At 49.6% G+C, this 27,971-nt stretch overlaps 2 protein-coding genes across 2 annotated transcripts in view; one reads left to right on the top strand and one right to left on the bottom strand.

The window, feature by feature from the left end:
- The window catches only part of ACTN2 (actinin alpha 2), a 48,007-nt gene extending 36,584 nt beyond the window's left edge, over positions 1–11,423 (bottom strand). The window contains 1 exon segment of the mRNA XM_061581046.1: positions 10,982–11,423. Within this exon segment, the coding sequence (XP_061437030.1) occupies positions 10,982–11,122 (141 nt within the window). The 5' untranslated portion in view covers positions 11,123–11,423.
- Positions 11,424–19,159: 7,736 nt separating this feature from the next.
- Positions 19,160–27,971, top strand: part of HEATR1 (HEAT repeat containing 1) — a 30,487-nt gene continuing 21,675 nt past the window's right edge. Inside the window, 11 exon segments of the mRNA XM_061580869.1 lie at positions 19,160–19,284; positions 21,224–21,390; positions 22,195–22,411; positions 23,032–23,173; positions 23,646–23,747; positions 24,462–24,599; positions 25,086–25,303; positions 25,744–25,898; positions 26,298–26,394; positions 26,835–26,969; positions 27,435–27,552. Coding sequence (XP_061436853.1) covers positions 21,249–21,390; positions 22,195–22,411; positions 23,032–23,173; positions 23,646–23,747; positions 24,462–24,599; positions 25,086–25,303; positions 25,744–25,898; positions 26,298–26,394; positions 26,835–26,969; positions 27,435–27,552 — 1,464 coding nt within the window. The 5' untranslated portion in view covers positions 19,160–19,284; positions 21,224–21,248.

The raw sequence follows: 27,971 nt of genomic DNA, 5'->3' as shown, positions 1-27,971 counted from the left end.
GGGGAAGCATTCATCCAGCAGTGGAGTGATCGTGGCTGATGATGATGATCACCATCATTATCATGACTGTGTTGGCAATACGATCACAGACTAGACCGACGTCACTCAACATTCACAACTAGACACCTGCCAGCTGCTTAGGGCCGTCCATAAATGACGTCACGCGATTTTTGACGATTTTTGACTCCCCCCCCCCCCCCCCTGGTCACACGGCGTCACAAAAAAGTCAGACCCCCCCCTCGAATATGACGTCACAAAGCTCTGCCCCCCCCCCAAATAAAACATGCTTCAAATCGCTTTAAACTATCGCCATTGTAGTGCGTATTTAATGTGGCGCTGCACTCTGATGTTGTAGGAGAAAACATTGATCAAAAAGTCTATTTAATTAAGTAGAACGTGTTGTCGATATAATTTAAAGTTGTGCATTTCGGTGTGACGTCACATTTCTCAAACACCCCCCCCCCCTCGTCACACATCGTCACAAATGTCTGACCCCCCCCCAAATGCATGACGTCATTTATGGACGGCCCCTTAATTGAGGTCCAACACGGATCGTATGCACATCATTAAGATTATCCTCACACTCTGGCTTCAGATGAAGCCCAAGGCTGTGGATCTTGACCTCTCAATGCAGCCACTTTTACAGACTCATTGCAGGTCCAGCCGGAAAACTTAAACGGGAGAGATTTACGTTTTATTACAACTGTAGGCATCTACCAAATCACTTATAATTCACCCGATCTGGTCAGATGTCGAAAGCTAAGCAGGCTTGGGAATGTAAATAGTTCTTGCATGAGCGACCACTATACCTAACAGGTGTTATAGGCTGATGTGGGGGTACGTGTGGGGCAGTGCAGCAAAATCGATTGTTACACTGTACTCTCTATGTCCCTACCTCCCCCAATCTACACTACCAGCGAGCAGCACGGTCACATAACCCCCACGACCCACGCAAGAGTCCCTCATCCAGTCGTGGATTGACAATAGGCCTGTACCTTATTGATGATGATCATCACCAAAGTGATTATTAACATATTGATGATGGCAGTGGAATGCTACTGCATCTACTACTGATGATGTTGCTTCTGCAGCAGCATCTGGTGTTAATATTCGTGCTGCTCATGATGATGATGATATTAAAATTAATGGTGATAACGTTGCTGCTACCCATGTTTATGATGTTGATGATTATGGTGATGCTGTTCCTACTGCAGGGGTTCGATTTTTGCTACTGCTGCGTATGATGACGATGATGACAATGATGATGTTTCGACAACTGCTCGTGATGATGATGATGTAGCTCTGTAACCTCGTGGTACCACAAATTATTTAAATGTCAATCTGAAGGTCGTGGCTTTGGTCCTAAGCGTCATTTCGGCTCTAAAGCTCGTGACATCAACGTTGGCCACTGGCAGCAGATGTGGTGGAAACTCTGAGTGTGAGACGCGGGTGTCACCTGTGACCTGGACTCAGCTATGCGACCACCCCTTTGTGTCACCCGGACATCGCCAAAACGAATCCACAAATCATTGGCAGATCTAAAAAAATGTTTTATCGTGCTGCGACAGGTGTGGCACGACGCTCGGTGGGACGACCTTTATTTAATCACGTGCGGGCAGACAAACAGGTGTTCAGAAAGCAAGTGACATTTTGGTCTCAATCGAAAATGTTATTCCACGTGTTCGATTGGCGAATCATTTCGGAACTCTCGCAGTGAGCGGATCATCGATCCCCCGCGGAAGGAGGTATTACAGAGCCGCTTCCGAGATCATTTCAAGTGACCTCTTATCTACACACGAGGGAACGGTGCACTAGTCCAGCTGCAGAGATGCTCAACGCATTGACAATCAACCTGGAATTGTATTATAAAACGGTCAGAGCTGGAACTTCTCCAATTGAAGTAAAAAAACACATTTTCGCAAACGTCCACCGCCAAGCATTTCAAGCCATTTATAATTAACGCGTATTTTCATTATTATATTACACTTGGTTATCCAGCAAAGCCTGACTGAATCTCAAGACAATTTTTCAGGAGGGTCCTGCCAAGTATTCACAGCAAGGGGGGGCGATGTTGTGTGTGATCCCAATTGAGTAATTTGCAGGAAATTATATCAGCTTTAGGGATGTTTTCGCCGATACCCGTTACATTGTAAGTTTGTTTTTTTAGCTAAGGGAGGAAACCGGAGAACCCGGAGGAAACCCACGCGGGGTAAAGGGAGAACACACAAAATCAATACAGGCACCCAAGTCAGGTTTCGAACCCAGGGACTTCTAACTGCGAGGCACGTGTGTTACCTACCACTGCGCCAAGCTACCGGTGGTGAACAGCGTGAATAAGGAAGGTAATTCATAGTTTGCAGAGGTGACGAGTGTCTGTGATGCAGCGCGTTGGATCACAGGGATGCACCACTCTCCACTGCGTTGGTGGGGTTTCTCTGGGGTCTCCGTTCTCCTCCCACACGAAGTGAAACTCTCATGAATGCGACTGGCAAAACAGCTCCAGTGTATCATCTGCTGCATGTCACAGCAGATAATCCAGAGTACACTGAGTATGAACAATCTCTTTGAGGCACATTGGCAATGTACGTAAAAAAAACCCTCTAAACTATTTTTTTATTTCAATCTTAATTTGAAGCTTTTGTGACTGCAGCAATACATACTCTTGTGTTGTGCCCGAAACGTCGTGATTTATTTTATATTATACCTACGTGACTTTACCGAAAGAACCAAAGAGTATTTTTAATTTACCAGGTAAGGCCCACCCAGCTATAGAGTTATTTAAAAGAAACGACCTGGCCACAAATGATAGCTAAACAAAGTTGCTTAACATATGGAAATGTATCGCGGACAAATGCTCTAAACGCACGTTGATTTTAAATGTGGAGGGAAAATCAAGGAGGACCCGGAGAAAACCGCACGCGACCACGGGGAGAGAGACACGCGAACTCCAAAAATAGAGACGTCAGGGTCGGAATCGAGCCCACGACCTCCTGCGTGCCAGGCGAGGCAGTTAACATCTCGCCACAATGGAATCGCACTAAAGACAGAGAGAGAGAGAAGCACGTGTATTAAAGAACACACGCGCACAGGTTGGGCAGGACACACTCAACGTTCGGTGGTGGAGGCTCACAACGGAGTGAACACACCCAGGGGGCGAGATGGCCACCGCAGAGAGACGGAGCGACGAAATCGGGCTCGTTAGCGGGCGGCTACATCGATCGCTAAACCACGAGATGGAGAGGGTTAAATTTCGATTTAAAGCTTTCGTGACTGCAGGGATTCATCTTCTTGGTTCTTTCAGTAAAGTCACGTAGAAGGGAAATAATAAAATAATAAAAATAGTCTCCTCGACAGACCTGTTCTCCCCATGAGGACGGCTGCTTGCGTTGTGGCCGAAACGTCGTGAGAATTATTTTATAATGTTTTATTTGCATTATTTTATTATTTCCATTCTACGTGACTTTACCGAAAGAACCAAGAAGATGGAGAGGGTTGCCAACGACTTGGGGAGACCTTCACTCAGCGGTGGATAGATCATGGTTGCCTGCCGCCAGTGCCGCTGCTGGTGATGATGAACGTCCTTGTATTAGTTTTCTATTCACGCTCTCACGCACTCCACTTAGGAGCCATCCATTTAGTACGTACGCATGGAGGGGGGAGGAAGGGGGATAACCCAAATGCGTACGCTTGCGTATGAGGGGTCTACTGACAATTTTCATACGCATAGGAAACGGGGGAGGGGGGGGGGGTGAAGCCTCGATAATAATTTGTCTACATTGGCCTTCAAATGCGTTAGATAGTCCGGCGGTGGATTATCTGTTTGCTTAAACGCGTGAACATGATTAATCCTTGATCGTTTCTGCGTGGATTAAATATCGGTCGTTTTATAGGATTCAAGTCAAGTTTTGACAGATTTTTGCGTACCTACTAAATGGATGGCCCCTTACCCCTGATTGAGAGCATCAGGTGCCCCACCAACACCGCCACCCCCCCGGCCCACCCCATGCGACCCAGAGCCTCACCCCGACTCACCGCATTTAGCTGCAGTGATTCACAGCGACTCAGGGGGGAGGAGGGGGGAGGAGGTGGGGGGGGGGCGATCTTTTACCCAAGACAGCCATAATGGTAATAATAAATTACATCGGCGCACTGTTATAAATAAATAGCCAGGATTCGCAAAACGTGTTCCCGCATATTGCACGCGTCGCCGCTTATTATATTTAAATAAAGCGTACTTAACGCTCTTCGTTATACAGATTGTGTTCCGCTTGCGCTGTTAGTGCCGTGGTATTTAGCCCAAGTGCCCGCTGGGAAATATTACAGCAAGCAAGGCCATGCAAGAGAGAAAAAGACTCCGTGTTGGACAACGGCCCGCGGAGTGGGATATCACAGAACTGCTGCTGAGACCCCCTCCAAGTGACGTGTTTATCCACGAAAAAAAACTCACCACGTTCGTCAATAACACTGTGTGTGGTCTTCAAATAAAAAAAATATAAAAGGCGACGTTTCGGGCAATGGCCCTTCTTGTGCTGTAAGATGGGACGCGCTATGAAGAAGGGCCATTGCTTAAATTTTCGCCTGTTATATATATCTGTTGTGTTTTTAAAGCCACAGTGATATTCACACGGAACGTATTGAGTTTTGCTTTTTTGTCAACTGTGCCTGTGCACCACTGCCAAAACAGCAGCAGCAGCAGCATCGCCACCAACATAATTTGCTTACCACGCTACGATGTCACAGAGTCTGGGAGCCAGCACCTCAGTTGTATCCATGTATGTGCGTGGCTAAACAGGAGCGAGTTACGCGATAAGCCCACCCGTTTCATTTGGGCGTCACACAACTCACGAATCATTGTCCACATCGACAACTGGAACCGCTTAAAGTGATGCCACCACCTCTGAAGGTGCCGACGAGAAAGCGATCTGAACCTGGGCTGGTGCGTGAGCAACACCAGGACTGGCAGCAGAACTGGGGGAGAGGTAATCAAAAAATAATATTCACAATAATTCACTGTCTTTTGTCAAGCCACTACTGGATGAAGGCCTGGCCACGCCGTGTCGGTTATGGGGCTTGTTTAACCACTCTTCACCACGCTGGTAAGTGCGAGTTGGTGAAGTTGGAGGGTGGGGGGCGGGTCTGGCTCAGATATCGCTCGCGCCTGATGTGAGCCGTGGCCGGGAATGAAACTCAGGTCGCGGGGTTCAACGCAAAGTACGTGTTGAGCCAGGACAGCATCGCTGAGTTTCAATATTCCTTTTTTCAGGAGGGTCCTGCCGAGCGTTTCACAGTCGGTGGGCGATGTTGCGGTTCTGTGTAATCCCAATTAGAGTCGTTTGCAGGTATTTTTTTTACTTTGGGATGTTTTGGACAATATAAGTAACATTGTAGACGCATTTTTGGCTATTGGGAGGAAATTAGACAACCCGGAGAAAACCACACGCAGAACAGGAGGAGAACATACAAACGACTCCATCCAGGAGAGTTCCCGAATCGGGAACCGAACCCAGGTGGTTCTTGCTTCGAGTCACGAGCGTTATCGCTGTGCCACCATCCCTACCGCCACTGTCGCGGCCAATACCGTGATCCATATTTGTCTTTGGGTCAAGCCACGTGGTAGTCCTTCAAGCCAAAATAGACTACGCATTGAACGCTTCGCAAAAGTCTGACTCTGCTGATGAGTTCCAAGAAGTTTAAACCCTTCGAGGGTTTTGTTTGCCAGCGCAAGCGTTGCTTGATAATGTTTTAACCGCATTATTGTCCAGATTTTTAAAAGGGGAACTATATCTTCTTGGTTGAATTATTTTATTATGTTTAATTTATTTTTATTATTTTATTATTTCCCTTCTACGTGACTTTTCCGAAAGAACCAAGAAGATGAATCCCTGCAGTCACGAAAGCTTTAAAAAGCGGAACTATAGTTTCCTGTATTTTAAAATCTAAATTTGGGGGTGGGGGTGTGCGTCTTATAATCCGGTAGGTGTGTGTGTGTGTGAGAGACCAGATAGCTTTAAGACACCAGGCACAACGTTGGGGTCCGTCCCATGCCCCTGAGAATACGGTATGTTTCAGCGCTAAGCGTTTAAACGCCGACAAGCCTTATAGGATACGTTGTAACCCGAGGACCGGAGTCCAACTCATCTTTGGCCACTGCGGGTGACGCCTCGCCCTCTCGCCCCCCCCACGGCACCCGGGATGATTGAAGGTGGAGGGGCGGGGGGGTGGAAGGGCGGGTGGAGGGGGAGGGGTAAAGCGGGGAGGGGGGATTTAGGGGTGGACTGTTGGTGGCGAGAGGGGAGACTCGCGATAGAGGGGTGGGCGAGGGGAGGGGGGTGGATGAAGGGGCGGGGGTGGATTAGAGTGGGGCCTCTGGGGGGGGGGGGGGTTGGGTGGTAACCAAAGTGGGGGCTCATGGTGAAGGGGGTGGAGTTGTGAGTAGAGAGGGCAGGGGAGGCTGAGTTATTCCGAGCAGGAATGTCGAGTGGAGGGGGGGGGCGGTGGTGGGGGGGGGCGACCTCCCTGCTGCCCAAGGACTCAGCCGGGGGAGGGGGTGCTGGGGGAGAGGGCACCGAGGGTGGGGGGCAGTGGGGGGCACGAGTGGAGAGCAGCACCCACGACCTTTATATCAAACCCAGAATGGCCTAATGACAACGTTATCAACAATCACAACCGTGGTGGTTGGTGTTGGTGGTGATGCTGTGAGGTCACTGCAACAGCTGATGCGGCCTCTTCGCTGACGATTCATTAAACAGAATCGCGTGTTCGCGGAGAGCCATGCGTTTCTTATAATATAGCGGACAGGATGCAATTGTTTAAATCCCGCTTGGATTTCGCCCAGGAAAGCCTCACTCTGCCTCGTGACTCGTTTGCGGCATGGTCCTGGCTCGTTGCTTCACGATTAACATCAATATGAAGTACAACCGACTACAATAATCGTATCATAATCGTCATCAGCCATGCTCTATCCATTGCTGGACGAACACCTCTCCAAGCCGTTGACATCGCTGTAGTCTCTACACATTGTGAAACTATACATTCTAGATAGAGTCGGAACACCGAGTTGAATAGATGCCATAGATCCGTACCGCCTGTAGATTTCTTAACATTAACTACTCCAGCCTCTATAGATTCTCGCAACTGTAGATGTTACACGCACCGCCAATGCCACTTGAGATCTCCGAATCAAATCGTGGCCCCGGATTGTGATAATAATGATTGATGGAAGCGTGCGGTGTTGAATCGTTTCGCCGCCGACGACTGATTATGCCAGTCTGAGTGACAGGAATTGGACGGGGAGTTGGGTGGGGGCACGTGGGAATTTGTGGGTTGGTTTTTTTTCTCTCCGCCTGATGAAGACCGTTTATTTTGCGATCGAAACGTCGTGGGTTTTTTGCTTTTTTATTTTCAATGTATTATTTTTTATTGTAAATTAATTTTATTATTTTAATTTATATTTTATTTTCTATCTTCCTGACTTTACCGAAAGAACCAAGAATGTTTTTTTCTGTTGATTTATCTTTCCCCTCCCCTGCATCCCCCACTTTCCCCCCCACCCCTATACCCCGAGCAGCCACGTGATCGATTTCCCCGCCCATAATTAATCAACGCCCCACCCCCAAAAGTAGCGGACACTTGCAAAACCCGGAGTGGATGTGCAAATTGGTAAATTGTGCTTCCTACTCCCCAATGTTCCACTCTGCCTCTCTGTCTGTCGCAGAATATCCGTCTCAATTCCTCTCGTTCGTCCGCCTCTCTATCTGCTGTCTAAACCACTTACAGCAGCACCGCAAGCTGGGCATAATTTCTCACCGAATGTATATATTTTTTTACAGGTCGCTGTTAGATTGGGTTAGGTAGCACGTGCCTCGTAATAGCCACGGCGAGATGTACACTCTGATGTGGCGTACCGGGTGCAGTGATATTTTACTGGGTCGTTGACCCGTCGGGTATTTATCCCTGACGGCAAGAGTATCACACTCGCCGTGTCAATCATGTTGCCCGCGTCACGATCAGGGCTCTTTATTTCAGCCGGGTCTGTCCCGACATTTTTTTTCCCGCACCCGGCACACCACGTTGAGAATACCTTTCGCGATGAGCTGTGGCTACTCGTCACTAGCCACCTACCCACTCCAGTCTACCAGCGACCCGGAAAATATCCAGCGAGAAATTAATCTCTGGACGTAGAGGCCCATAGAGAACCATAGATTTACAGAGACTCATAGACTTGCATAGGTAAAGGTGCAGCCCTGCGAATGCTTGCTCACGCCGCTGCTGGCGGAAGGGGGCCTCCTCCACTCGAGGGAATTTTAGAGGGCCCCCCGAAAGTCGTATTCCACGGGGAAATATTTTCGGCACTCGGCACACCACGTTCAGTATATCTCTCGTTATGGGCACCAGATGTGACAACTACGAGCCAGCAAGTTCCACCTCCCCCACTCTTACAAAGCGAACCCGGGGTTGACAAATTGAGACCTGGTCGCGATGATTGATGCGCCGTGACTAGAGCTGTCCGTATGTGGTGGGGGGGGAGGCAGGGAGGGGGTGCTTGGGTGTACAGAAGAGCACAGAACAGAGAGCATCGTGTCCCTAACCAGCGCGGGTCTCGCTTTCCGCTTGAGAGCGACCTCTGAGATTATTTTAGGCCGAGAGGAAAAGCGCCATGCAGCGGGTCGCGCGGTGACGGTAGCGCCATGGATAAAGGGTGGAGGGGGGTCTGGGGGGTGGATGGGGGGGCTGTAAATGTGTGGGTAGGGGGGGTGTTTGAACGAGGACTCAATGGGTGCGTTTGAGTTGCTTGAATATCAATCGATTACATTTTGTTTGATTCGTTATGTTTTGAGTAATGGGGTTGACGTGACACCCGCAGCCGCTCGTGGCCGCTACATTTATCACTTTAAAAAAGGCAGTCGATTGTTCTATTAAAAGAGTGAAATTAATCGCAACGGTCATTCGAAAGGGCGGAGGGCTGTGTTTAATACATGCGGTTAGGAGGACGTGAATGGGAATAATTAGAAACGATATTACATTAAAAAATGTGGAATCATTTCTCAAACTGTGAACTGGGAGTGGTGATACATGGCCAAGTATCGAACCAACGATTAATCGAAACGACTCAACACATCCCTCAATAACACTGTGGCCTTAAAATTTAAAAATAAAGAGACAACGTTTCGGGCAATGGCCCTTCTTCACTACACACATAGGCCAGAGAGGGACAGTGGAGACGAATTGGAGAGAGCACTTTATATACCACAGGGCCTGATCAGAATTCAATTATACGAATGATTCCCGATTAACATTATGTTTTCCTTTACATTATCCAAGTTGTGATGCAAACGATGAATGGGTTCACAGTTTGAGAGCGATTACCACGCTCGCGTTGTGTGGGACGCACGGCGCCTTTGAGGCACCAATTGATGATTTATCATTAGAGCCAAAATGTATCTGCAAGTTATATTACTGACAAATACAAACCACGCGGCAGCAAACGAGGCAGACGACATAAATGCCAGCCGTGAAACGGCACCGACGCCGAAACAAGCCGAGCGAGACAGCCCCCACTGAGAGGAACAAAGCAGACCGACACGAACAGCAGGTACCGGCACACGCGGACCGAGACACTAAAAGCCATATAATTACGACATCAAATTCATTTGTGATGATGATGATGCTGCTGCTGGCAGTGGTGCACAAGAAGAATGAACAAAAATTCAAAACATTCGTCAATTATAACACTGTGGATACCACTGTGTGTGGCCTTAAATAGAGATATGTGATATGATGTGAAGAAGAGCCATTGCCCGAAACGTCGTCTAAAGTATAGATTTGTTTTATTTGAAGGCCACACAAAATTGGTATTTCCGAATGTGTTTAGTTTTATTTGTTCAATAATTAATCGAATCGTGACCCCCTAATCGTGACTATTAACTGCATGGCGGGAGGGGTTGGCGGTGAGTCTACACATGGCTGGCATGAACACGTGCTGGGTTAAAAGTGCTCAGCAGCATCAGGTTTTATTTTTAGATGGATGCTTGAGCCGCGGAGAGGAGTCGGGGGTGGTGGATGAGGGATGGGGGCGGGAGGGGTGTGACAAGGGGGGGGGGGATCAGGAAGCCAGTTGAGGGGGGAGGTGATTCATAATCCGGCGACTTGGAGTAGCCGACTCACAATAGCAAGGAGGTAACGAATGGAGGGTCAAAGGCGCATCAGTCGATCACTAAAACCAACTCCGAGACCACAGCCTGCGGACCGATGCACTAGACACGCGTCGCCAGGTGTGCGGAGATTTACAGGTGTGTGCGAGTGGAACACTGGCGTCCAGATAGACGCATGTGTTCATATACAGGTGTGTTGAGATACATGGGTGCATGTGTCCTAGTGTAAAGACAAAGGTCCCTTGTGTTGTTTGCGAGCACCTATTAAGGCCGCACGATGTTACGGGGAGGTGTGGCCAGTACAGCACACACAACAGCCGTAATTCGTCACTAAGTGACGTCTCCACGGCCCCTGTGCTAGGCTAGGTGCACCTCGAGGCTCTTCATGTGGCTTCAAAACTACCAACACAAAGACACATACGCACATACGCAAAGACGCAAAGACCCCCGTATGAAGGCCGGCACGGCACACGAGGGGGTGGGGTGACCATCATCACGCTTGGCCGCCTTTGTCTCCTCAGTGCCGATGTTTACACACCGCACCAGGTACTCATCTGAGGTTTAGTCGACCAGGATCGGTTCAGATAATCATCACTGGCGTTGGCCGTGAGCGGGAATCGAACTCGTGTCGCCCGATTCGTAGCGCTGCGTGCTAACCACTACACTACCGCTCACCACTACAAAGACAAAAGTTCACAGTATAGCCTTAACAGACTGTCGGAGCAAGTGCTGTTAGCGAGCACCACTACACACACACATACTCACACACGAAGACAACGCGGACACACACGGACACACACACACACACGGACACACACACACTCACGGACCTTGCGCTGTTGCTTCTCCCAGGCGGGGTCAAGGAGGAGGTCACGGTCCCAGTCATCCTCCTGCCCCATGTAGCTTTGCTCGCCACCGTACTCGTGCTGGATGTACTGGTACTGCACGCTGTTCTGCTCTAGCGTCTCCATCGTGCTGACGAGTCTGGTTGCTGGCGATGACCTCCTTGAGTTTTTAGCTGTTGTTGCAAAATTTCACTTTTTTTTTTACAATAATTTCTCTCACCTCGGGACTTCCTCTAGGTGAGAGTGTGTGTGTGTCTCTGCGTGTGTGCGTATATAACCCCTGTGCCTATAGATATCCCTCTCCTTCTAAATGTATTGATCTTTCTATCCCGATATCTCTGAAGTCCTACGCAGAAGACACGGACGGGATGGTCTCGTGCGCCGCAGTCGCCCCCGACTGAAGCAAAGACCCCTCCGCTCCAAGCCTCATAGAGTCAAGGGGGTGCGAGCTGGAGTAGGAGGGGTGGTGATGGGGGCGGTGATGGGGGTGTTGGAGGATGGCGGTGGGGGGGGGCTGATAGGGATGAGGGAGAGATAGAGAGGGGGTCGTGGTTCGGTAGAGGGACAGTTTGGGGGGTGGGGGGAGGAGCAAGGGTCCAGGATGTTCCGATTGGGTCCCCCGTGGTGGAGCAGATAATTAAGCTGATGCCTCCCGTCTGACATCAGCGCCTCCACACGGCAATATCATCAACATCACCACCACCACCACCTTAATTACTGTTGCTCTATTCAACAGATGTGCGTCTGTCTGCCGTTATTCTGCTCATAATTGAGAGCGGTACGGTGATGAGTAACGCACCGCGAATCAGAAAAAAACTGTAATCATCATAATTCCCAAGTGCTTTACGCAAGTTGTTACTTCGCTGCTGACGAGAGAGAGATCGTGACCTGAGCTGGAGAGCTGCCTCGACCACGTTCAGTGGAGAGAGCGAGCCAACAGTTCGGCGACGACCACCCCCCCCCACCTTCATCGCCATCTGCGACTCACAAAGCAAGACGCGTCGGCGGACGAATGCCATGGAGAGCACGCGACAGTGCGCGCATGGACAGACAAGGCGAAGATCGAGAGAGTGGAGATCGCACGCCATATACTTCAGCGCCACCCATCGCGGCCAATGTGCATGCGACAGCTGCTCGGAGCACGGCCAGCGGTACACAATGTATAAATAAATGAGCGAAATCCTTAATGGGGGTGGGGTGACGTAATGGGGTGCTCCTTCTTGGGGCCGCCAGGAGCCCCCCCGTGGGCGCGGGATGGGGGCGAAGGTGGACGAGGGGGTGTGGGGGGGGGTGTTGGAGCCAGAGGAACCAAGTCAAACAGAGAGGAGACAACACTCTGTGTGCGTCTCTCTCTTTTTTTTCAGTGGAAACAAGAAGATGCTCGGTGTATTCGGCACTTTACTTCGTTCATCATTTCGTAATTTTTTTTAAATTATTTTTTTTAATTAAATTTTTTGGCTTTATGTAACCCCCCCCCCCCCTAGCTCACTCTCTCGCTCTCTCTCTCGCTCATTCTCTCTCGCTCTCTCTGTGCCCACAAAACCCGAAGCTCACAATCGTTTGGGGATTTAACGGACGAGTGGCAGCGATGTTGAAGTTGGGCGGGGGTCATATGCCACCGATGGATGTCCGACTGTACAACCCTATTGCCGATCCACTGCTGGATGAGGACTTCCCAGAAGAAGAGAGGTGACGGGGGTGGGGCAGAGAGAGAGAGAGTGTGGGAGGGTGAGGCTGCAAAGGGGCAGGGGTAGCGGGGGGGATGGTGGTGGGGGGCGAGAGAAGGGAGGAGGATGGCGGCGGGGGGGGGGGGCTGTCGAAGCGGGTATCGCAATGTACCCGTTCGGTCGCACGGCCCCCCACGCAACAGCTGAGCGCGATAAATAGTGACTGACGCGATCCCCTCTACCCACCCCTCCACCCCACCCACCCTCCCTCGCCTGCCTCCCCTTTCCACTTCTCGCCCCCCGCGATGGTATGGAACTCCCGACACGTGGACTGCGGAACGCGCACGCACGCACGCGGCCGGGCTTCGGACTCAAACCCAAACCACGACGGGTTTGGGTGGTTGGGGAGGGGTGGTGCTCTGCCATTGTTCAGGGTTAGTGGATCGGGCGAAAGATCATCCGTTTGTTGTTCACCTAAAACGTCAGGTTTTGCTCGCCAATGTCATGTGGCCTGACCCCAAAATAAATAAGGATTATCGCCATCATCAAATGTGTGTTCTCACAACGCGTGGAGTATCTTCCTGCCAGTAAAAGACAAGTACAGCAAGTGGGTTCGCGGAACTCATCTGCATCAGGGGAGTTTTGAGTCTTCTCTGACGCGTGTTTCGGAACGATGCCCGACGTTCCCAGACAGGACCCTCCTGAAAAGGAGGCTTGAAACTCAGCGAAGTCATCTTGGGTGAATCAAAAATAATCGTAATTATATAACCGCTCCCTGGCATTCATCGTCATGATCAGCCACGATCCATCCACTGCTGGATGAAGCCCCCCCCAAAGCCACCAGTCCACCCAGCCCCTGCACGCGAGCTGGTCGGCCCTGGCGTTCACAGCGAGGAGAGTTGAGGACGATGCACAGGGTCCTCTTGGTGATGCGGCAGCGAGTACGTCGCAGAAGCAACACCAAAGAGGGGGGGGGGGGTGCGCGAGTGAGTGATTGTGGTACGACTTTAGCCCCCCACTCCTTCAATGCCCACACCTTGCATCAGCCGCTTGCCCCACACACAAAGCCCCCCCCCCCCCACTTCTGTCCTGTGCTGCATGCGCTGTGATACGTCCACTGTATGAGCAAACATGTGAAGTCACGATTTTTTTTGTGTCCAGGGTGCTTACGTTGTTGAGGAGTTGGTAAAAGTAGGACACGATGTGGTGGTGTCCGAGTGATTATGTTTGGCTTGGTCAGCAGCTGCCTTACCAATATCAAGTGACCGCCCTTGCGTGCTAACGCAGAGAAGAGTTTGTGTTCGTGGAAGGTAACCTCTGGTAATCACGTCTCATCCTGTCTCGTTCTATTCTATCTTATCTCATATCCTTCAATCTCATACGAGCTCATCTCACCTCATCCTATATACTCCTCAGTGTTATCCCAATACACCCCCTTCCATCTTCTCCATTTCCATCTCATCTACTCCCGCTCCATCCCATCGCACCCCCTTTCATCTCATCCCTTTCCACCTCACAAATCTCCCATTCCATCTCATCTCCTCTCTCTCCATCCCATCCCCTTCTGTCTGCTCCCTCTCCATCTCATCAAATCTCCTCCCTCTCCATCCCATCCCCTTCCATCTGCGCCTTCCCAATCCCATCCAATCTCCTCCCACTCCATCCCATCCCCTGCTATCTCCTCCCTCTCAATCCCATCCCATAAACATCTCCCTCTCCATCCCATCCGATCCCCTTCTATCTGCTCTCTCTCCCCATCTCATCCCATGTCCTCCCTCCCATCCCACCCCCTTCTATCTCCCCCCTCTCGATCCCATCCCCGTCTAACTGCTCCCATGCCGTCAGGCGAGGACCTCTGTATTGGTACCGCTCCCCATGTCTCGGCTGCCCCCCCCCACTGCCCCTGCTCTGGTTTCTGCGCCCCCTCCCGCTGGTCGAGGTATAAATAACCGAGCCACGCCGCCTCGACTCACGCAGAGTATTCATAGCCACGGGGCGCTGCCTCGAGTCAAAAAAAAATACTGACGAGGTCGAAAAATCCACTAGTACGGGGTTTATACTCTTGCGCATGGGTACGGGTTGGGTTATTGTTAGGGCTCGGGTTAAGGTTAGGGTTAAGGGTAAGAACAGCACTGAAGTTAAAATGTTGAGGTAGTTTTTGTTTATTAATAAGGTTAGGTATATAGGGTTAGTGTTTGGGAAGAGATGAGGTTATGTGTGTGGATATGATAGTGGGTATAGAGCGAGTTCTTGCGGTCGGGTTAGAGATAGGCATATGGTAAAGGGTAGAGTTAGTAGTAGAGGTCGGCTGAAAGTTGTGCTCGAGTGTGAACAGGGTTAGGGTAAGCAGTATGTATTGGCAGCGATGTTGTTAGGGAAAGTATAGGATTGGTGTAGATCAGTGTCAGGATAGAGTTCAGTGTAGGGATAGGTTTCAGGTAGGAATAGTGATAGGTTAGGTTGATGGTTATGGGATAAACTTATAGGGTAGGGGAAAGGTAGGGATAGGGTCAGTGTAGAAATAGGATCTAGGTAGGGATAGAGTTATGTTAGTGATAGGATTGAAAACTAGAGGCGGTGTTCAGTCTGGCGTAGCGATCGTCTATAGCTATGCTGAATGCAATATCCTCCACAATACTCTCTGGTTCTTTCGGTAAAGTCACGTAGGTATAAAATACAAGATACAAATGTTTTCTACCCACGTGACTTTACCGAAAGAACCAAAGAGTATGGATTCCTGCAGTCACGAAAGCTTCAAATCACCCTACACAATGTTCAATATTTCATTAACGCGCACAGCCCACTCGACAATCCACTGCTGGATGAGATCCTTCTCACGCCTGTTGCTAATCGCGGGGGTCATTTGACCATACTTCACCACGACGGTCAAGGCGTGGTGCACACGGTGAAGGCGGTGGGAGGGCATCGACGTGAAAGGCTATCCCCTTCGCAATGGATGTCGATGTCGATGCACTGCCCTCTGCTGCCCGCTTACGGTATCGATGTTGACTGCCCCGTGTTATGATACAACGGTGCAAAATAAGTAATAATATTAAAAAAACAAAAAAACACGCTTTTATGAAATATGCTAGTAATGGAAGAACTCCACGACTGCAAGAAGTGGCCCCGAAGCTTGCCACAACGTAAGGGGCCGTGGCCAATTACAGCCAACGTCAGTTGAGCGTGGACAATTAGACCCAAGCCGAAACATAACATATAAAAAATAATGTTTAAATGTTTTATTTTAAATTTTTTATGATAGAATATAGTATTGTCATCAGTATGACATAAGTATACCAAGTTTGCAGTCGATACCACATTAGGAAGTGGGTTAAAATTGAGTTACAAGATTTGAGGATACAACGACAACAACAACAGACAGAGTGAGTTAAATTAAAGCGTGCAATAAAACGGTGCGGCCCTGCAATTTCTCGCTCAAGCCACTGCCTGCGGAAGGAGTCTCCACTGGAAGGGAGCTCTCGGAGAGTATTTGGCCTACTCTTCCACGCCGGTCAGACGTCTTGGTAGAGGTGGAAGAACCCACACTTTACCCCGCCACACGCGATCTACCGATCATCGACTTTAACTGTGGTGTTGCACTAATTTATGCGGCTCCTGGGTTGGACTGCAGAGGAGAGAGGCGGGGGGTGATAAAATAAATCATCTCAATCAGAAACATCAAGCGGCAACCTCTGGCTTGCAAGTCCGGTGGCGAGATGTTAACTCTCTTCCCTGGTATGCAGGAGGTCGTGGGTTCGATCCTGACCCTGACGCCTGCTGTATATTTGGAGTTTGCGTGTTTCTCTTTCCCCGTGGTCGCGTGGATTTTTCTCCGGGTCCTCCAGTTTTTCCCACCACATTTACAATCAACATGACGTGTTTAGAGTATCTGGCTGCTATAATTGTCCACATGATGATAAGCCACTTCGTTGAGGTGTCCATTTGTGGCCAGGTCGCTTCTGAAAAAGAGCTATTATAGCTCAGTGGGCCTTACCTGGTAAAATTAAAAGTTTAGTTAAGTTTAGGAATCGTGAAGTTGCCCGCACTTTTTTTGGACACAAGATCTGCTGTTGTCACTGTGCAAGCCTGTAGTCCAGCACTGTGGAAACAGCAGCAGCTAGGGCAGTGCCGGATTAAGCAAGTGCGGGGCCTGTAGCATATGTTATAAAGGGGTCCTAAATAATAAGTAAAACACAAATATAAAAAAAAAGTTTTTTACTTGCATAGTAAAGTAATTGTATTTTTTCATTTGCTATACAGCCAGATAATACGACAAATCGCTAACATTAAACACCCAGTCGTTCATAAAAGTTGAAGGCGGTATAGTACTATAGTAATAGAGCAAGTGCAGAATCACTGAAACGGAATTGATAGCTTGAAAACATTTAGCACGGGGCCCTTAAAATTGCGGAGCATATGTAGCTACTTTTGCTACGAGGATAATCCGGCACTGAGCTGGGGGTTGGTGAATCATCGCACAGATGGAGCGAAGCTACCGATCCTTCCCTGGATCGCCAGCAGAAGGCGGTACAAAAAGTGGACGCATCGCCATATTTTTCCATCTGTACGGGGATCGAGTGTTGCCCCTCTCACACACGTATGGGTACTCAGAGATTGGCTGAAAACATTTTCCAAGTAATAAGCCTCCTGAAAAAAATGTTACGTGACTCCTGTATAAATAAGTAAATTAAGTTAAACTCAAATTAAATCCTGTACCTGATTATGGGGTGTTCCCGTCATGTACCTCCGGTCATCACGGTTGGCTACGTACGGTGCGAAAGAAATTCAACACACACGTACACAATTGTGGATATCGCATGATGAAGCTGGGTTGTTGTAGTCGCCAGCGACACGTCGCACGCGACTCGAATTGTAAATGTTGTGGGTGTTACTCTCCATCAGAGGTCGCAAACGGGTTTTGATTCCTTACCCGTACCCGTACCCGGCCGCACCAGGGTCGCAAACGGGTACCCGTACCCTACCCGTACCCGATACCCGGCTACCCGTACCCGGCCGGGTATCGGGTAGGGTACGGGTATCAGGTACCCGATTGCGACCTCTGGGATGAAGCCATGTTGCAGGTGCGGGTGGGTTGATTCTAGGAACTTGAATTGTGAGAAGAGACAAGACGTTGGGAAATGAGTGACAAACGGTGACTCACCAGTGACTCACGGTCTACCCGTACCCGGCCGCACCAGGGTCGCAAACGGGTAGCCGGGTATCGGGCAGGGTACGGGTAGCCGGGTATCGGGTAGGGTACGGGTAGCCGGGTATCGGGTAGGGTACGGGTAGCCGGGTATCGGGTAGGGTACGGGTATCGGGTACCCGGTTGCGACCTCTGCTCTCCATCGCCCCCCGGCGGTGTGCTGAAGTAGTAACGAACTGGCACGTTCACGTGACAAACCTCACTTTCGATTTAAAGCTTTCGTGACTGCAGGGATTCATATTCTTGGTTCTTTCGGTAAAGTCACGTAGAAGGGAAGTAATAAAATGATATGAATATAAAACAATAAAAAATTCTCACGACGTTTCGACTGCAACACAAGCAATCATCTGGTGTGAAATCCACAATTTTCGTGCATGTCGAAACATCGTGAGAATTTTATTGTTTTATATTTTTATTATTTTTATTATTTTGTTTCCCTTCTACGCGACTTTACCGAAAGAACCAAGAATATAAACCTCGCTTTATATTGGCTGTGTCTAGTGGTGCCTGGCGGGTTTCACGACACATATATATTTACGCGATCTCACCTCCTCACCCCCCAAAAAATTAAACCTTTATTGCGTACGCGTGTACATTTAGACACGTGCGTTTAGACCGTTTCGATTATTATGATGTCCAAATGATGGGCCACTTTGTCGAGTTATCATTTGTGGCCAAGTCGCTTTTGAAAAATAAGTTAATACATCAGTTGGCTTTGTCTGGTAGGATTGGGAATGGTTTAGTTTTTTTTGTATGCGTTTGGGTGATTTCAAATCTTCAAATCTAGAATTTGGGTCATTTGTTTAAAATGTATTGTACTCTGCACTCCTGCCACGTGTCTGTATTGTTCTGTTGGTGTGACGTTCTTCCCCGCCCCGACTGGGACATCTGTAAAAAAATATAACTTTGTAGCTCATCGGATTCCTCCACGACAAATACAACATTCTATTTCGATGTAAAGCTTTCGTGACTGCAGGGATTCATCTTCTTGGTTCTTTCGGTAAAGTCACGTAGAAGGGAAATAATAAAATAATAAAAATAAAACATCATAAAATAATATATTAAAATAATATTTTTTATTATGTGTTTTATTATGTTTTATTTTTATTATTTTATTACTTCCCTTCTACGTGACTTTACCGAAAGAACCAAGAAGATACAACATTCTAGTTCTGTACACAACATGTGACTGTTGCAGAGCTGCGCCTTTGACTCCTCTGCCCCCACGTGACCCGCCTTTACAATTCCCGGGGGGTGGGGAAGTGCCGTGCGCGCGCCTTGATTGGTTCGATCCGCGTCACGTGGTGCCCTGTGCGCGGATGCTCATGCGCGGCGGGGAAATTGTGAAGCGGCTCTTGAGGCCCGAGTGGTGGGTGCGCGAAAGTAGTGCACACGTGGGGAGTTTTCGCCGATCGGTGAGTGCCGACTTCTTATCATTCGGTGAATTGTCTCATCTTTGTGTTATTGTTGTTGTTTCAATGTTCACGCGTTCACCGAGTCGCGCTTTAGCCGCCTTAGCGTTGTTATTGTTCATACAGCCTTGGGTATAATTGTGGTAAATGTGCGACTTCCACGTGGTTCCGGCCTAAGGCTTGCCGAGTCGATTATTCGGGAGATTTCTCCCCGATGAGCCAAACAGACTCGGGACAGTTTGTCTTTAAATTAATTAAGAGTCTTCGTTCATATACCCTGTCTACTCTGCTGCTGGATGAAGCCCGCCACGCCGTGTCGGTCACGGTGTGGGCCGTTACCTGCTTGAGTCATACTTCACCACGCTGGTCAATGCGTGTTGGTGAAGGGTCGTGGGGGGTGAGGGGGGGAGGCTCATGGCGAGCACGCCCAGTGCCGGTGCAGACATCCACTCGCCACTGATGCGAGCGCGTGCTCTGGACTTGAATCGGAATCTGTATTTGTGCGGGAGGAATCCGATGAGCTGTGAAGCTCTTTATCACAGAGTCCAGCAAAGGGGCGGGTCAGAAAGTTACAACAAACAATACAGTTTATTAAAAACAACAACCGATAGCGAGTGAAACGTATAGGAAAGGTAAGCGAATAACTAAAATAATATTAATATAAAAAATATTTAAAATAAATAAGTTAAAATTGCACAATTACCGCGCTGCGCTAACCACTGCGCCACCTCCCTGTGCACTGCAATGCAGCTTAATAATAATAATGATCATAACACAATAATGATGACCATTACCACAATAATAATGATCATAACCCAATAATGATGGCAATACCACAATAACAATGATCATAACCCAATAATGATGACCATTACACAATAATGATGATCATAACCCAATAATGATGACCATTACGCAATAATAATGATCATAACCCAATAATGATAGTCATAACAATAATAATGATCATAACACAATAATGATGGCAATACCACAATAACAATGATCATTACCCAATAATGATGACCATTACACAATAACAATGATCATAACCCAATAATGATGACCATTACACAATAATAATGATCATAACCCAATAATGATAGTCATAACAATAATAATGATCATAACACAATAATGATGGCAATACCACAATAACAATGATCATTACCCAATAATGATGACCATTACACAATAATGATGATCATAACCCAATAATGATGACCATTACACAATAATAATGATCATAGCCCAATAATAATAATGGCCAATATAATAATGGCCATAATAATAATAGTCACAATAATAATAGTCACAATAATAATGGCCATGACACAGTGTGTGTTGGACCTCCCTAGAGGCTGATGCTGCCTTCATCTCCCTGTGGAGGAGGCCCTACCGTCAGCAGTGTAGCGAGATGGGAATTGCAGGGCTGCGCCTTCAGCTTGTCCACCTTTATCGAACCGTGGGGTAGTGTGTACTGCTTAACCCGTTGTTGTTCGACGTGATCAATTTATAGATACCCAACTGATATTTAACGACCCATTTTTATCAGCTGATTGGGTTTCGTGAAGGTGATGGTTCCACATCTTACAGAGGAGAGTGCTACAATGTTTAATAGGCATGTTGATATATCTGCTTTGAAGAAGGGCCATTTCCAGAAACGTCGCCTATAATATATTTTTCCCTTTAAGCCCACATACCATAGGCCCGTTTGTCCATTGCGTGACGTCGCACGCATAGCCTAATAATGATGGTGATGAGGATGGACCGACACCAATCTCGCCTCGATTCCCTTGCGCAGGATAGGTGCAGGGACACCTATCCTGGGCAGCGAAACCAGGAGAAGCAGGCCCTGGCCTCGGGCACACTGAACCTTGGCTATGTTAAATAAACAAATAGCAAATTAATTATCCACAATGTTTTTCTTCCTTGATTTTAGATTTTTTTCAACGGAGCTGGTGAAGATGACGTCCCTCGCCAATCAGTTGCGCCGCCTGGCGCTGCCGCAGACGGACCAGAGTCTGCTGATGCGCAAGGAGCGCGCGTCGCTTCTCTTTGACCCCAAGGAGGCGGCCTCCCTCGATGGCGACTTCTTCCACGCGATCGGTACGACGGAGAGCTTCTCGTCGGTGCACGGGTTAGGGATTCGCAGCGGCGAGAGCCCCCTGCCCTGTGGAGAGAAGAAGGGTTTTCAATCGGTGCCTATGGCCCGCCGTGTCGTTTGGACGGGAAATGTAGGCACAGTGTCGGCAAGGTTGCCGTGAGCCAATTGTTTGGGAATCGAACGTGCTGGATCCTTGCATGTATAATCTAATTTTGGTGCGTATCGTTAAACGTGATTTTGAAAAGTAGCATAATAATCTGTTTATTAAACAGGTTTATCATTAGCTGCTATGACATACGGATCAGGGACATGCACAGTTATGGAGAAAATTAAACACATTTTTTTAAAGTGCGCAAAAAGCGTAGCAAGATGGTTAATTGGAATTGTACCGAGGGACAGAGAGAAAATACCCTTGTTCGAGACGTCATGTTGACGTCAGAAAAGTTAGTTGCTTGGCCAGGACATGTCGCTAGAAGGGACGATGGTCGGACATTGGGAGCGATGATATCAGCTCACGTGCAGGAGCTAAATGGATTGTTACATCGCACGAACGTTACATAATGGCGATGGCTCAGGGTAGCTAATGATGATGAATGAGAGCGTTGAGAACTACAGTCCTCTTAAAAAGGAGGCTTGGGAAATGCAGGCAATGGGGAAGGAAGAATAATGAATCAATCATTTGTTCTTGTGCGCCACATTTGAATACCAGCGCAGGGCGGAAGGCTCACAAAACGCACACACCGTCCACCATCGCAGCCGCTAGCTCGGTGAGAGACGGTGCCAATGCCGACTTTTTCTCACCGCAGGCTGCACCGGACTGGAGGAGCTGTCGGGAATCGAGCCGGCATTCGACGACTTCCGCGACACGCTGTTCAGCGAGGCGTCCAAGCGGATGGAGCGCAGCGTGCAGAGCCGCGACGTGAATGCGCGCCTCGACGAGAGCATCGCGCTCTTCCTCTCGCGTCTCTCGCCCTTCTTCCTGCTCCGCCCCGCGCACAAGTGCCTCGAGTGGCTCCTCTACAGGTATTGGCCGTGACGATGTCTACGCAATTTAATTCAGACGTAAATAGCTCCCTCTGGATAGACCGTATAGTCGTATTTATGTATGATGAACTTCTTTCAACCAACCACACCAATTGGAGGTGTGGGGGAAGGACAACAATCGATGGGATTCTATGATATATCGTACAGTTTAGGGTCCCCAGCCCCAGACTAACGTATTGGCTGGATGTCTTTCATCATCACTATCGTTGGCCATGATTAGTTGACCGCAGGATGAAGGCTGCCCCAAGCCGCCACCATTTCTCACGGTCCTGCTATGTAACAATTCATCTTGCTGCTGCTGCACGAGTTCATTGCATCGCTCCATCACCGCTGTGGGCTTACTCTCAAGTGAGTTCATTGCTTTGGCAGCCACTCCCGCCATTAATTTTGACCATCAGCCATCATCCCTGCTAGCCCATGATGTGTCCCTTCCCCCGGGCCCACTTTCGTATCTCAACAGGCGATGTGGCAACTCCAGCCTGCGTACTTTTTCTTCACACCGCCGTGGAACGTGCCGAATGTCACCCGCTGGCTGTTGAAACGCGCCGTGGTGACCACGGGCTCCCATAACCGCACACGCGTACCCCCCCCCCCCCCAGGTTCCACATCCACCAGTACAACACGGAGGCACTGATCGGCTGCGTGCTGCCCTACCACGAGACCAAGGTGTTTGTGAGGGTCGTGCAGCTGCTCAAGATCAGCGAGCCCACGCACCGCTGGCACTGGCTCCACCCTTTGCAGGTTGGTGATTCAATAACAACAACCGAGGAGGCCGGGTGGCTCATAGGTCAGAGCCGCCGAGCAGGTGATCGCTGAGATCCCTGCGTTTTGAATCCAGAATTCAGACGCAGTGGTCTCGGCCTAGTTACAAAAGGCTTCACGAACGTGGATTCTGTAACATCTCCCAACACGCTTGTATTATTAGGAGTATTAAATTCGCAGTGTGAAAGTAAAACACGTTAATTCTATAAAATACCGAGACCTTTTTATTCTGTGTGAATAGGATACCTTTTTAGGAAGATCATATAAAATGTATCCGTCAAATCGATGTTCCAAACAACTTTTGTTTGACTAAACGGCACTCATTTGAGTAACCAAATGATTCAGAAATCCGGTAATTGTTGGTGAGTCATCGGCACATTTACGCCAGAAAACTAGAAACACAAAAAAACATCCGTCACCCTGAGCGCCCCATCCGTGTCTCCACTCACAGAAACCGGGAGTGCCTCTGTCACGGAGCACGCTCGTCATGCATTGCTACAAGGACCTGGGCTTCATGGATTTCATCTGCGGCCTGGTCACGCACGCCGTGCAGGTATTGGCATCGCGTCGGCTGAACGCGCCGGCGTTTGGCGATGCCACGTGCGGGGTAACCGAGGCAAGGGCCCGCTCGGAAGTTTAGGGCGCCGCGCGGTTTTAACGTCGCAAATTAAAAAGGTTCGCGGCGCAACAGCGGGATGCGCGAATACTTGGCTACTTGACAACACGATGATCCGTGAGCTCGTTTGGTTTCCCTGACATCGGTGGTTGGCTGCTGTCTGTGGAGGATGCGTGTTGAGTTATGTAAACGTAACACAAGTTGCTAATTTAAGTCTTAATTTTCTTTTGAGTCGATGTTCTTTGAAATTCGAAAAACAAACTCATTGGTCAACGTTGGTCAATAACACTGTGGCCTTAAAAGTGAGCATATACATAATAGGTGATGTTTCACGCAATGGTCCTTCATAGCACACGAATAGAGAGGCCAGAGAGACGGAGTGCATATGAAGGGTTGGAGACTGCACTTTACACCGTGGGGCTATCTAAACGGATTATTCGGCCCTCAGTAAGGAAAAAGTTCCACCGCTGCGTCCTAACCCAGTTTCCGAATCCATCCGCGAGAGCGTGTGCGGGGCGGAACGGGCACTCGTGGCCGAACGGCACGCGCCGCGCCGTGCGGCACGACCACGAAGACCGATGCGGTCGCATTGCGTCCCTCGGCCGTCTCCGACGACGGATTTTTCCCGTTCCTCGTGCTCTCGGTGAGCAGGTGTTCGGCGAGCAGCCGTCGGCCGCACGCCAGCTACGCGTCCTCTTCTCCTTCTACTCGTCCACGCTGGTTGCGGCGCTGGAGGCCGACCGCGTCACCGACACCGTCGTGGCCAAGCTGCTGCCCCATGTCCAGAAGGTGGGAGTCTCCTCGCACGCGCCGGAGATTCTCCGGGCACCGTTTGCGTGTTTTTTTTTTTCCTTACGCGGTGCATCGCGCATTCGGTGTCGTTAACGTCGTGCGTGCGTAGCGGGGGGGGGGGGGGGTGTCAGGGGAATGCGGTGGCGCATTGGTGAACGCGTTGCCCTACGAACCCTGCGACCCGAGTTTGATTTCCATCCATGGGTAACATCGGTGGCGAATATTTCTACCTGTCTCGGATCTCTGCGCGGTGGACTCGGCCTTAAATGATACCTGGTGTAGTGTGTAAACATCGGGACGAGGGAGACGAAGGCACCCGGGTGTGCTGTTTTGCACACCCCACCCTCCCCATCATATGCCGTGCCGGCCGTGATAGGCGCTCACTAACAGTACTTCCCTTGACACTGTCAACTACACGGGGGAGCTTTGTCTTATCTTCTTGTGTGTGTGTTGTGTCGCGTGTCTTGTCGGCGCCGGCGGCAGGGCTTGCGCTCGGGCCTGACGGACTACTGGGCGTCGTCGCTCATGCTGGTGGCGCAGCTGGCGGTGCGCGCCACGCTCGAGGAGTCGCTGGCCGAGACCCTGACCCTGCAGCTCGTGCGCTCGCTGGCGCGGCGGCACAGAGACGCGGAGACGCGCGACGGCGTCGCCTGCCTCATCGTGCTGCTCCAGACGCAGCCCAGCAGGACGCTCAAAAAGAAGTGAGCGCTTTTACGAACAAAAATACACGGACGAGTTGCTTCGTAGCAGAGTTTGGGCGAGTGTCTGTGAGTTGTCAAGGTTAGAGAGTTGTTGTTGGTCTCGGAAAAAAAGCAACAGTAAAATCCCTTGCGGTAAACTTCGTTTTTCGCTAAATTCCTGTTCTGAGATTTTAAAATATCAGTTTGATCGTTGTGCGACGACCATCGCTTTTGGTGGCAGGCTCGGTGCGAAAGCGCTGCCCCCCGACCGTGTGCTCGATCCACTTTCACAGGCCGTACTCCCAACACGAAGGTTTGCACTGCGGTGCGAGTGTTCCAATAGCGCTATTGTGAAACAACCTTGTGGGGGGGAGGGGGTAAATCGTAATGTGAATATAAAATCAAATCTTTTTACAAAACCTTGCCGACCGCATCGCGCTTTCCCCATCGCGGCGTCGCAGGCCGTTCGACTGCCTGTGCTCGCTGGACGGGCTGCTGGAGACCCTGCAGGAGCTGGGCGCCACACACGACACTGCCCCGCTGCTACGTGCCTTCCTGCCGCCCCTTGTCTCCGCCGCGCTTCACCCGGTGCTGACGCCTAATGACGACGACGATGGTGAGAGAGCGGCGAGCACCCTGTTTCCCCGGCCAGACGAGCAATGGTAGAAGCGAAACAACTGGAATTAGCTGGCACAATTAGGGATGAGTTTTTAGATTGTAACATTGCCGACTTTTTGTTATTAAGGACGATTTTGTTTATAAATTTTTTTCTGATATTTATTAATGTGTGTTTCCGTGAAATACAAGTGACAATTTTGTAATTGGGTCCAATTTTTTTATTCTTTGGATTAATATGAAAGTCCGTTAGAGGACCTGTATCTGGTACATCAGGCGACTAAATATTTAAGGTGAGAATATTTCTGGATGATTGCAACCGCTCGCGAACATCGCCCCCGCCCGAACCGTTGCCATGGCTGCAGTGTGAGGTTTTACATTCGCGTCGCGCGTCGTCCAGGTGAAGCTGCCAAGGATCTCCCTGCTCCAGAGAAACTCCTCCTGCGTCTCGTCCAGGACATTCCGCTGGACCGCGGCATCGACACGCAGCTCATACGGTACCTGGCGACCCCTCAACCTTTTTCCCTTTAACTCCCTGACCCAACGAAGTTCCAGCAGCATCACGCTCGAACCCTCCTGCCGAAGAGCAGGTCCATGGTTAAAGTTTCCTCCGTCATCATCAGCAACAATCATTATCCATCAGCCAATATCATTCCACGTATTCAAACCCAACACGCTCTCTAAGACGATAGCAAACAGCGCGGTGGGAGTCTTTCCTTCCTGCTGATCGTGAGCACGCCTTTGTGTCATGTTAGAGCGATCGATCCACACATCTGTTTTAATAACAATGCAACTTGTAACGTGCGCAATATTTCACGGATGGAAATTAACCGTGATTCTTGAGGTCGCGGAGCCGAGGTCATTGTTGCTCGAGAGCCGGGCAAGACTGGAGGTTGAGGTGGGGGGGGGTTGAACGTGGCGTTTTCACCTTCGACAGGCTGTTGCTGGAGGGCTACATGAGGAGGAGGGGAGCCGAGTCGGCACAAGAGGAGGAGGAGGAGGACGGGGCATCGGATGGGCTCGCCGTGCTGCACCAGCGCCTCCTGCCCATCCTGCGGACGCTCGAGAAGAGGTGAGCGCCACCTCCTTATTCTCCCTGCCCTCCTCTCCCCCCACGTGCCTCCCTACCGCCTCGTTATTCTGACCTGGCGTCTTATTGCGAAGACGTGACCTCAAGCGTGGACATAACGAGACGAGTGATAGTTCACTTTTACAAATTCCAGGTGATTCTATAAAAATGTTCACGAATAGGGGTGGACCTGGGTTCGATTCCCGGCCGAGGTTAACATCCGTGGTGAGTGATATCTGCACCAGTCTTGGTCCCTCCCCGAGGTCGAATCGGCCTTAAATTAGACAAAGGTGGCTGGGCATGGTGCTGGCCACACCCTACCGCTTTAATAGGTGCTCTCTGATAACACTTTACCCCCAGCTGTCTTTGCTGTAGTGTTAGTATCTCTATCTTTAGTTGTACTCTAACGAGGTCGTGGTACCGGCTCCCAATTTATGATGAATTTCGTTCTCCTCCTCGTCGTGCTAGGTACACGGAGAGCTGGGACCAGGTGATGGCAGCTCACCTGTACGGAGAGAGCGCCGGCACAGGGAAAGAAGCATTCCACGACTTTATCTCGCTGGGCGCCGCCAGCGGGAAGCACCAGGTGACCTACGGCAGAGAGCGTGGCAGTGGCCACTGGTGCCACGCTGGCAGGGTGGCGGCGGCCGTGGCAGACGGGGGGCGGCTGACGGCTCACTTTGGTCATTTGAGTAACCGCACAGATTGTTGTTACTGGAATAACCCAGCAGTAAACTGTAACTCCACGACAGCACGTCGTGGCTGGGGTTAACGGATTTCTTCAGGGTAAACAAGATTCTGATAAAAAATTAACCCGTAAAAACAACGTTTTTCACTATAAATCCTTTATATGCGTGGCATCGGTTTTATTTTATTATTCATTTCTGTTTTTCTTGAGTAAGAGTTTAATTTTTATCACATTGGTATGTTAAATTAAATATGAATTTATTTTTTTTCCTAAAAAGTGGAACATTTTGGAAAAAATTTTTGACGAAAATAAATTGT

This window comes from Lethenteron reissneri, chromosome 8 (genome assembly GCF_015708825.2).
Source record: "Lethenteron reissneri isolate LAM-NWPU_2019-01 chromosome 8, ASM1570882v1, whole genome shotgun sequence".
NCBI lineage: Eukaryota > Metazoa > Chordata > Hyperoartia > Petromyzontiformes > Petromyzontidae > Lethenteron > Lethenteron reissneri.
This window is presented reverse-complemented; position numbering and strand designations above follow the sequence as displayed.